This window comes from Monopterus albus, unplaced genomic scaffold (assembly GCF_001952655.1).
Source record: "Monopterus albus unplaced genomic scaffold, M_albus_1.0 scaffold127.1, whole genome shotgun sequence".
Taxonomy (NCBI): Eukaryota; Metazoa; Chordata; class Actinopteri; order Synbranchiformes; family Synbranchidae; genus Monopterus; species Monopterus albus.
The window spans coordinates 2149543-2161741 of record NW_018128007.1 but is presented as its reverse complement, the minus strand read 5'-3'; the positions used below and the strand labels follow the sequence as shown (position 1 = coordinate 2161741).

The window sequence follows — 12199 nt, the reverse complement described above, 5'->3', positions numbered from 1 at the left end:
CATTGAGCTACCTCATTTTGTTATGACCCCAGATAAGCGGGGTCTGTGGAAAGTATATAGAGACAATTCATCCGAAGCCCATACGCCTTGAAATACATCTCCCAATAAAGGGGTTAATATTTTTTCCAGCTGAAGCTCGTTCATTTTTTTCCCTCCTTCCTAATGATCCATTAGTACGTTTCTTTTAGAGTCAATCTTTAGAATTGAATCGTAACAGGCATAGACTATCAGCATGACTGTATGAGGGAGTGGGACTCTAAATCTCATCTTGAGCCTCAGCGTGCCTGTTTTCACCGGGCGGAGAGTGCTGGTTTCCCCATGCGGGGCCAAGCAAACAGAGTGTAGCCTTGTTGAAAGTCTTGTCTGTTGAAACACAGCGGGAAGTCTTTCAGGTGACGTCCCGTGTTCGTAATGAGATTGTAATACTCTCTCACAGAGAGGTTGTTTTCAAACTGAGGCAGGAAAGGTTTTGCGGGGATCTGACGCCCATCTCAGCATAATACCAGAAACTCCAGATCCTCGTGTATAAAGTTAAAGGGATTTAGGTTACTCCTCCCTGTAAAAACCTCATGGTTCACCATAGCTAAAACCACATACTGCGGTAGAGTACCTAGAAGGAGATTTTCTTGGGTGCAGATCCTGGAATTAGCGGGGATAGAGAAAGTTTTCACGTTGATGTGTGAAAGGGGGTACAGCGTGTTTCTTCTAGTCAAGGCTGAAGAATGACCTATGTGCACAGCTGGTGATATATTGTAGTCACTTTTTTAACAAACAGCGACGCTCCCAAAATATGCAGACATGGTTTTTATCAGAACTTTGTATACTGTCCGTAAGTTAAGCCACTTTCACGCACACACCTCTCCCCAGGGGTTTGCCGGCTATTTCATGTCTAGGCATCATGACTGAACAAAACCTTGCGTCATGCAGACACACAGCTAGCTAGTGCAAAGTTTATTCTGAGCAGCTATAGAGAAGATAGCCTACAATTTAGCAGTGTGAGCTAATGCAGAATGGATGGAAACTGGGCTAACAGAGAAATCAAAGGATGCTAATTCTCTGTGCAGAGGAATAACACTGTGCTGCGTGGTGTCAGATATTGTGTGAATGCTGTGGCCGTGCCCAGCCAGGTCCTGCTGTGTCTGAACAAAGTCCTGCCAGGATTTTGAACACAGCAGCTCTGTGTCTGAATGCCAAAATCTACTGCTACACAGCTACATGTAGCCTGAAAATCCTTGGGTACCGTGTGTGAAAGGGGCTTTAATTGTGTGATTTCTATTAAACAACATATTGATCAAGGGTTTACTTGGTGTCGACTGTTTTACACACAAAACGTGACCTGGAAGACAATTCTACAGTGTGCAAAAATAGGCAAAGCCACAAAATAAGAAAATATTTAAGGCCTGAATATTCCTTTAAATTAAAAAAAAGAATGTTTTTATGCCCCAAATCATTATTCACAAAATGAAATGTTGTGTAAATTGTAAACAAAAATGGAATAGAATATTTTGAAAACAGCTTTTACCTCATACTCATTTGTTAAGAGTGCAGAGATAAAATATCTATTGTTCATATTAATATATTTTATATATTTTGGTTTATACAAGCTTATTATAAATGTGAGGCCAGCAGCATGTTCCAAAAAGTTAAGACAAAGCCAATAAAAGTTGGAATAGTGACATAATGTTACATAAAATGTTATAAGATGTTATAAAAGTTACATAAACTTCACAGCTAGTTTAATCAACACCAGGTCAGTGTCGTGACTGGGTATAAAAAGAGCATCCCAGGGAGGCTGAGTCTTTCAGAAGTAAGGATGGAGTGAGGTTCATCACTCTGTGTAGCACATAGTTCAAAAATTTAAGAATAAAAACATAAGACTGCTGAAAACCAGCAGTGACTGGCTATCTTCAGGCCCTCAGGCAATGCTGCATTAAAAACAGACAGAATTCTGTGGTGGAAGTCACAGCGTGGCCTCAGGGCGACCTCTGAAAACCACTGTCAGTGAATATGGTTCACCTCTGACTGCACCCACAAATACACCTTACAGCTTAAAACTAAAGTTAAAACCATGCAAAGAGGAAAACATAGAAACAAGATCCAGAAACGCTGCCACATTTTCTGGGCTCAAGCTCATTTAAACCAAACATAACAATAACACAGCTGATCTTCATTGAGCTGAACCAAACAGATGTGATGTGTAAAACACAGTCATCGGTTGTGTACAAGACTGTTTAACAGAAAAACAACAATCCTCCGTGCAAAACCTTATAAATATACGTTTGTATATATCTATCTGGAAAACTGCATCTAAACTGTGTATGTATATATTTCTGTTGGGGTAAGCGACAATGGTGCGGTGAGTAGAGTAGTCGTCTCCCAACCAGAAGATTGGCGGTTCGAATCTCAGTGTTGGCAGTCAAAGTGTCCTTGGGCAAAACACTAAACCCCCCTGTTGCCCCCGATGGTTAGAGCCATCAGTTGAGGTGGCACTGCAGATGGCTGCCTCGGTTCTGTAACAGAAACAAACTCTTTGTGTGTAACGTACAGTATACTCTGGCTCTTTGAGGGAGTGTTGAGTTTTGTCTGAAAGAACCCATAAAAGCTGTGACACTGGCCACATATGACCATGTTTGCTTTGCATAGTATTTAGCTGACATGTTTTTTTTTTACAAGATGGGACACTCGAGTTACAGTGTACTGTATATGATATGAGTAATTAGCTGAGAAATTTCTCTGAAGTGTTTTCTGATGCAACTGTCTGAAAATTGTCATTATGTAACTTAATGTTAACTATCAGTCATCACTGATTTTCTCTTGAGATTAACCACATTTAAACTAATTGTATTGTAGTTTATATAATGACCATCATATATGGCTTTAAACATCACTACATACAAGATCTAAAACTGTTCTGAAACCCATATGGATAATAATAATAATAATAACAAGGCTGACTCAATAAAGAGAGAGACAGATTAACCTTTTTAGAAATTTTATATACATTTTAAAAGAGTTACAGCATGACAGTGAGCAATAAGGCAACATTTTAAAATCATCAATAATCATTGTTTGATTTGCTTACAAATACAACACATACATGAATCAACAACTACTATTTCTAAACATCAATCTAAACTATTATATTGATTAAAAACATTATAGTTGAACTCTCAATCACTGAATACTAGAGTGATCACTGATCACTAGTCCTTCACTGGTTCGAGTTGGTGGTTGTAGCTTTTTGTTAAACGTCATTATTCCCCTCATAGATTCCCTTCAGGTAGGGACTCCCATCTTCATTGATGATACATGGAGTCTATTGAACAGTTCAACCGTCCATCACTGACTTTCCGCTTTGGGCCATAGCTCTGCAGGGGAGAAGCCGCAACTGTGACGTCCTCTCGGCTTGCTTCTCTGTGTTTTCCACAGAAAACAACCGGACAGAGCCTCTGGCAGCAACAAGAACCTCTTTTCCCTGTGGTTTTTAAAGGCTTCTTGTCACGTAGGCTTCGCCCGCTCATCCAACCAGATGCTACAGTTTTCAGCTATTACCTTTTTTAGCATGCAAAGTCTTGTTTTTCAGAACTGTTATGTATCTTTTACCATCAAGGTTTTCAATACACTGCCCATAACTGGCCTCCACTCACTGTGATTCAGCTTTATCCACTTCTCTTTTCTGCCAACGATCACTTGTCTCAGGCCTTTGGACAGTTTGTCAGTTGATTCTGTTACATTATCTTTGGTTGTTCTTGCTCCAGCTCCAGAAAGTGCCTGCAACCACCAACTGTCATCCTGATACAATATTGGTTTTTCCCTCATTTGGTCCTCTTCTTCTTTAGTAACTTCAACATTTTTACTCTAAATGCAAAATCACTTTCATTAATTTCTCAATAGTCATTTCTCATTCTAACTTTGCACATCTGAATACTACTTATTGTAAACAAAATACACAGCTTATGATTATCCTTACTTACTAAATATCTTAACTTTCTACTTTATGCATTTTAGCTATAGCTTTACAATTATTCTTTTCCAACTCCTTTTGCTGTTTTTCTCTTTCTCCTTGAAACCCAGTTCCTCCCTCCACTCGTCCACAAGTAGATATTCTGCATTTTCCTCCATTACTTCATCCCACAGGTCTGCCATTTTCTCCTCCATCGGTTCTGGTGTAATGGGGGAATACAAGTTTAATATCAACTCCTCCATATACTCTTCTTCTTGCACCAGGATTGTTCCTGTCACTGGCATGGTTTCCTTTGAGCCGAGTAAAACTTTTTCATCTTTTTCTGGCTTATCTGTCATCTTTTTGGATACTGCCTCTTTAAACAGTGGACAGTCCAGTATTTCTTGCAAATACTCTTGTTGTTCCTGTGGGACTTCTAGTTGAAAAGAGACAATCTGTTGAATGGCCTCTTGCAGCTCCTCCTGAAAGGTCATTTCTGATACCGGAATATCAAAGGCCATCACCACTTTAGTGACATGTGTCTCCTGGGACTCTCTCCAGGACCCGTTTTTACAGCTCTGCACTTCTGGGTAACAGGGTAAATGTTCCCAGAAGTGCAGAGGGAGCAGCAGTGTGTTGATCCAGTCCACAGCTGAGGCTAGAAAGACAACTTTCAGCACCATTCCTCAGACTGACTTTACAGCAACTCCACCCTGGAACCCCCTGGAGTCCTGCCAACACAGAGAGATGACAGCACACACGCTGATGGATGAAGGAAAAATGATCCTGGAGCTGTCTCAGTTAAACTGACAGGACGAAGGTCCTCACCGGATGGAACAGATGTGAATACTGGCTCAGCCTCCACTGGGTAAAGGAGAGACCTACACTGAATCAGTGTCTTCATGGGGTGTCTGTCCCTCACTTGTCAACCTCACAGTGCAAAGATAAAGAAATTCAACTCCTGAAGCAAACATGGGTGCAGTGAAGTCCAGGATGAAAAGGCCAAGGCTTTACTGACTCAGGGTGTGTCCTTTGGGAAATTTTGTGACATTTGATGACAACCAACCAAAACTGTCCATGTGGCCCCTGGATTTTTCATAAAACTACAGAGGGCCATCATGTTGGCTTGAAATGCTGCTGTCTATAGAACTAAACTTGACCTGTGGAACTAGACCCCTCCCTCAGCGTCTTTCAGGAGCAACCTATGGTGGTGCAACCAGCTTAGACTTAGAACGCAGCTTGTCCCATCAATCATATGTCACTTGTTTTACCTGGAGGTTTACTTCTTCTGGGAAATCCTCCAAATGCCAGAAAGGTTCCCAGGTGTCATCTTTACCAAATGGTTTTCTAAAATATGAGCATGTACATGCAGGAGGCTTTGTGCTCCTCAACCAACTGTCCCCCCAGAACACCTTGGTTTGGGAGCGTCAGGTTTCCTAAACACTTTTACACAAACCTGATTAACATTAAAATCACTAGGTGCTTCAGCAATCTTGTGCTACGCTAACTGCATAGCACACATGAGTGGCCTGTGAGTCTGAGCTGAGGACTTTTTTTTTGCAGACAAATCATCACATCGAGAGGAGCCAGCTGAGGTGGCTCGGGCATCTCTTTCGGATGCCTCCTGGGCGCCTTCCTAGGAAGGTGTTCCAGGCATGTCCCACCGGGACGAGGTCACGGGGAAGACCCAGGACACGCTGGAGGGACTATGTCTCTCGGCTGGCCTGGGAACGCCTCAGCATTCCCCCGGAGGAGCTGGAGGAAGTGTCTGGAGAGAGGGAGGTCTGGGCATCTTTGCTTAGACTGCTGCCCCCGCGACCCGGCCCGGATAAGCGGAAGAAAATGGATGGATGGATGGATGGATGGACAAATCATCACACACATTTGCAGGGATGATGGAAATGCAGCAAAAATCATGTGTGAACACACTCCCAGTGTCATGGTATGCTGGTCGGACAGGGAACCAGATCCAACTGGTGTCTGATGATCTTGCTGTGATTAATACATATGAGAGATACAAAAACATGTTGGAACTCAAGGAGTAAATAAGTTGTGGTTCTGAGAGGAAGCTTGACAAACAGAACATGGCTACTCTGGGCTTCCATAGCTGGATGGATGTGATTCTATTAAACCCAAACAGAGCTGGATGCTGCTCAGTGGCTCCTGGCAGCAACAACAGCAGAGTGTGCCAAGACAACAATAATCATCACACAGAAGGAAACTCATTTTTTGATGGTCAAAGTGGTGAAATCAGACAGATGAGTGTTTGGTGTCTGAGTCGGAGACAGATCTGCTTCACGGTGCAGAGCGTGGGATGGGGAACAGAGTGACCTTTGACCTCAGCAGCTGATCTTCAGCTAGAGTTTGTGTCCACAGGAGACTCACACCTACATACCACACAGAGACACTGAGGAACCAGGAGAGCAGATCCTGAACCCAGGATAAAGAGGTTCAGTGAATGTGGTGTTGAAGGTGTGGAGGTGGATCAGTGTGTCAGAGGAGACGGTGTAGAAGGACAGAGTGCCGGCAGGACAGTCCACATACACTGCTGCTCTGTGAGACACCGAGGAGGGGGAGGAGGAGGAGATGAATGTTTGTATCTTATTGTGCCTGACATAGTAACCATCATCAGAGCAGAACAGTATCCAGGACTGATCATTCCATCCAAAACAATAGTCAGTGTTTCCTTTCCCCCTGATTCCTCTGTAACTCACTGAAATAGAGACTCTTCCTCTCCAATCGACCTCCCAGTAACAGCGACCAGTCACACCAGATCTACACAGTAGCTGAGGCCAGTGGTCAAATCTGTCTGGATGATCAGGATATGACTGATCCTCCTCGACCCCTGTCACCTTCCTGTTGTTGTCAGACAGTCGTAGTTTTCTGTGCACTGTGTTTGTGTCCAGTTCCAGTTCACAGAAATCTGATGGAGAGAAAAGACACAGCTGCAGTTTATCATCTGTTGGTGTATGAACAACTTTACTGACAGTTACTGAGAGGAAATCATTCACACTGACATTTCACATTCACTGTGACTCATGTTTGGCTCCATTCAAACTGAAATGCAACAATCCAGTTACAACAACATGAGCAGTCACTTAACATGAGAGTCCAGATGTTTCCTGCTGTGGCCCAAGGATGGCAGCTAATGGAGATCAATAAACACCTGGACTGGATCAAATCTCACTCATCAACCTGGCCTCATCATCTTCCACTGCAGCACAGAGCAGCTCTGAACCAGCTGCTTCCTACAACTCTCATCAGCTCCACCACAGAGCTCACATTCAGCACAAAGCTCACACCTCTGCACATCTCAAACATCTTGTCCTTCAGGCAGGAAAATATCCACATCTTGTGAAACATGTGCAGCTGGGTTCTCAGGAATCAAACTTAAACACACTCACACTTCCTCAGACCAGGTCTCATCCACTGTGGTCCACCATGGTCCACCCTGGAGGAAGAGACAGAGTCAGCGTCAGACACCTTCACTCACATCCACCATTAAACATGGACCAGAGTTCCTCAGTCAGTCAGAGAGACAGAGACACAGTGTGAGAGCTGCTGCTGTCTGTGGTCTGTCTGTACCTGAGACAGTCCAGTCTCCACTGCGGATTCTCCAGTCCAGCTGACAGCAGCTTCACTCCTGAGGCTCCTGGATGGTTGTAGCTCAGGTCCAGCTCTCTCAGATGGGAGGGGTTGGAGCTCAGAGCTGAGGCCAGAGAAGCACAACCTTCCTCTGTGACCAGACAGCCTGACAGCCTGAACACACACACAGATGTTATATTGTTATACTCTTACAAATATTGTGTCCCATATGAACTTCTCTGCCTGATCTTTTGAGATTCAAATTCAGTTTTATTTGTATAGCACCAAATCACTACAAAAGTCATCTCAGGACACTTTACAAAGGCAGGCTAGACCTTACTATTATCATTATTATTATCGAGGAAAAACCCAACAAATCCCCCTTGAGCAGCACTTGGTGACAGCGGGGAGGAAATTCCCTTTAACGGAAGAAACCTCCAACAAACCTCGGCTCTTGGTGGACGGCCTTCTGCCTTCACCAGTTGGGGTGATTGGATAGAGGAGAGACAAAAGAAAATTAAAGCATTAAGACACAATAAACATTCAAACACTGGTCCGGTTGATGTGGCCGGTGACTGCTCATCAGAGACGTAGAGCTCCAGAGCCAGGGCAACCTGCAGAAAGGTACAGGGAGAGAAAGAGGACACACTACGGGAGAGAGGAGACACAAAGTTAGTGATGTGTAATGGTGGCACATAGAAATATAGGGAGAGAGGGGAGGAGAGGAGACGAGAGGAGCTCAGAGCATCATGGGATGACCCTCAGCCTAGGCCTGTAACTAAGTGATGGTCCACCAAACCAAACTTACCCTAGAACACATGTCCAATAACACCACTACATGGGCCATGCAACGGCCATCCTGTTGACAAAAAATCACTGGTATGGTTAAAAATACTCAGTGGCAACAGGATGGCAGTTTGCTTGCAGTTACGAAGATGGCTGTCGGTCTTATCCCTGTTCAGCCACATTAGTTGTTATGATGCCATGAAATATCAGAAGACATAACACAACATACTACGTACCTTTCTACCCTCCCTCACTCTCCTGATAGGATTATATTGAAAACAACAAAATTGTATTAACCTAACTATAAGCTTTATTAAATAGTAAAATCTTAAGTCTAGTCTTAAAGGTAGAGAGAGTGTCCGCCTCCTGAACTGAGACAGGGAGCTGGTTCCATAGGAGAGGAGCTTGATAGCTAAAGGCTCTGCCTTCCATTCTACTTCTGTTGAATCTAGGAACTACAAGTAGACCTGCACTTTGAGAGCCAAGTGCTCAGTTGGGATGATAAGGCTCTATGAGGTCTTTAAGATATGATGGAGCCTTGTCATTAAGGACTTTATATGTTATGAGAAGGATTTTAAACTCTATTCTGGATTTTACAGGGAGCCAGTGGAGAGAAGCTAATATGGGAGAGATATGATCACAGCTCTCATGGATGTGCCATCTACTACAATGGCTTTAGAAACATCTGTGAGACCTCATTTATACTTGGACTACTTCTCTCCCATAGATCTCTCTGAATTGACCTCAACATTAGCTTCATCTAAATCATCAACATGTCTCCTGGACCCCAACCCGACCAGGCTGCTCAAAGATGTCTTTCCCCTAATCAACATGTCCATATTACATCTGATTAACCTTTCTTTATTAACAGGTTATGTTCCACAGGCTTTTAAGGTTGCAGTAATTAAACCTCTACTTAAAAAGCCTACTCCTGACCTAGGTGTCCTAGCTAATTATAGACCAATATCTAATCTCCCATTTATTTCTAAAATTCTGGAAAAAGCTGTTGCTAAGCAGTTATGTGACCACTTGCACACGAATGATTTGTTCCTGTCAGTACTCTGCTGAAGCATTTTGGATTAACTAGAGGCTTTTTAGGGACTTAGTGGGACCTCCTGATAGTAAAGAGTTACAGTAGTCCAGCTTGGAAGTAACAAATGCATGGGCCAGTTTTTCAGCATCACTTTGAGACAGGATGCTCCTGATTTTAGTAATATTGCGCAGGTGAAAGAAGGCAGTTCTAGAGACTTTGTTTATGTGTGATTTAAATGACATATCCTGATCAGAAATGACTCCAAGGTTCCTCACAGTAGTACTGGAGGCGAGAGCTATGTCATCTAAAGCAACTATATGGTTAGACAGCAGATTTCTAAGGTTTTGTGGCCCAAGTACAATGACTTCAGTTTTGTCAGAGTTTAGAAGTAAGAAATTACAAGTCATCCAGGCCTTTAAGACATGCTTGAAGTTTGACCAACTGATCTGATTAATCTGGGTTCATAGATAAATATAACTGAGTATCATCTGCATAGCAATGGAAATTTATGCCGTGTTTCCTGATAATATTGCCTAAAGGGAGCATGTATAAAGTCATGAGAACTGGACCTAACACAGAGCCCTGTGGAACGCCGTGACTAACTTCAGTTTGTGTGGAAGATTCATCATTAACATGAACAAATTAAAATTTTTCTGATAAATAAGATTTGAACCAACTTAGTGCAGTTCCTTTAATCCCAATAACATGTTCAAGTCTCTGCAGTAAGATGCTGTGATCAACGGTGTCAAAAGCAGCACTGAGATCTAAGAGGACAAGTATGGAAGCAAGTCCATTGTCTGAGGCTAGGAGGAGATCATTGGTGACTTTCAACAATGCAGTTTCTGTACTATGACTAAATCCTGACTGAAAATCCTCAAACAAATCATTGTTGAAGTGGTCACATAACTGCTTAGCAACAGCTTTTTCAAAGATTTTAGAAATAAAGGGGAGATTGGATATTGGCCTATAATTATCTAGAACACCTGGGTCAAGAGTAGGCTTTTTGAGTAGAGGTTTAATTACTGCAACTTTAAAAGCCTGTGGAACATAACCTGTTAATAGAGAGAGATTGATCAGTTCTAATATGGACATGTTGAATAGGGGCAGATCATACCTTCCAAATTGTTTTAAGATATGTTGAAGTTCACTCTGACCTTATGAGCCCTCATTTACAAATGTACTCTTGCCAAAAATGTGATTTTCTGCCCAGGTATCTGCTGTAAAATGTACAATGTTATACTTTTTAAAATCTACAACTATTTCAATTATCATTTCCTGTTCAATCTTTAGTGGATTCAGTGATGTTGTGTTTTAAATCTTGACCTGAGACTTTCCAGTCTACAGTCCGGACTCCCCAGTCCAACAGACAACAGCTTCAGTCCTGTGTCCTGCAGGTCGTTGTTACTCAGGTCCAGGTGTCTCAGACTAGAGGACTGGGAGCTGAGAACTGAGGACAGAGCTTCACAGCTTCTCTCTGACAGGTCACAGCTGCTCAGCCTGGAGGGAAACCAGCAAAAAAACATAGAAACCAGTTAGAAACATCAACTTTATGTCTTAACTAAAGACAAAGATCAACTTAACCTGGAATGGCCTATGTGCACGTACAGCGCTTTGTTGGAGGCTCTGAGCACAGGTCGCATCCTCAGAAGAGCCTCCTCTGAAGCAGAGTATTTCTTCAGGTCAAACACGTCCAAATCTTTGTCTGATGACAGTAAGATGAAGACCAGAGCCGACCACTGAGCAGGAGACAGTTTATCTGTGGAGAGACATCCTGATCTCAGGGACTGTTGGACCTGCTCCACTAGAGACCGATCATTCAGTTCATTCAGACAGTGGAACAGGTTGATGCTTCTCTCTGGAGACAGATTCTCACTGATCTTCATCTTGATGTACTTGACTGTTTCCTGATTGGTCTGTGAGCCACTTCCTGTCCGTGTCAACAGGCCTCGTAGGAGAGTCTGACTGGTCTGCAGCGAAAGACCCAGGAGGAAGCGGAGGAACAAGTCCAGATGTCCATTTGGACTCTGTAAGGCCTCGTCCACAGCTCTCTGGTGGAGATGTTTTAGTTGAGGTTTGTCTCTAAACAGTTCAGACCTGCTGGATGTTGACTGTTCTTCCACCAGCAGATTGACTCCAGAGGTGATGAAGGTCAGATGGACATGAAGAGCAGCCAGAAACTCCTGAACACTCAGATGGACGAAGCAGAACACCCGGTCCTGGTACAGTCCTCTCTCCTCTTTAAAGATCTGTGTGAACACTCCTGAGTACACGGAGGCTGCTCTGATATCGATGCCACACTCTGTCAGGTCTGACTCATAGAAGATCAGGTTGCCTTTCTGCAGCTGCTCAAAAGCCAGTTTTCCCAGAGACTGGATCATCTCACTGTTCTCTGGACTCCAGTGTGGATCTGTCCCAGCTCCTCCATCATACTTGACCTTCTTCAGTTTGGTCTGAACCACCAGGAAGTGGATGTACATCTCAGTCAGGGTCTTGGGCAGCTCTCCTCCCCCTCTGGTTGCCAACACATCCTCCAGAACTGTAGCAGTGATCCAGCAGAAGAATGGGATGTGTCACATGATGTGGAGGCTTCGGGAGCTCTTGATGTGGGAGATGATCCTGCTGGCCTGCTCCTCATCTCTGAACCTCCTTCTGAAGTACTGGTCCTTCTCAGGGTCAGTGAACCCTCTGACCTCTGTCACCATGTCCACACACTCAGGAGGGATCTGATTGGCTGCTGCAGGTCGTGTGGTTATCCAGAGGTGAGCAGAGGGAAGCAGCTTCCCCCTGATGAGGTTTGTCAACAGCACATCCACTGAGGTGGACTCTGTGACATCAGTCAGGACCCTGGTGCC

General features: G+C 43.6%; 1 protein-coding gene across 1 annotated transcript; it reads right to left on the bottom strand.

The window, feature by feature from the left end:
* Positions 1-6177: 6177 nt before the first annotated feature.
* On the bottom strand, positions 6178-12199 carry LOC109967249 (protein NLRC3-like; the record flags this gene model as incomplete). Its single annotated transcript, XM_020612690.1, is given in 5 exon segments — positions 6178-6866; positions 7348-7394; positions 7529-7702; positions 10671-10844; positions 10953-12199. Coding segments are annotated over 5 exon segments (2178 nt in total), but the record flags the coding sequence as incomplete, so codon positions are not given.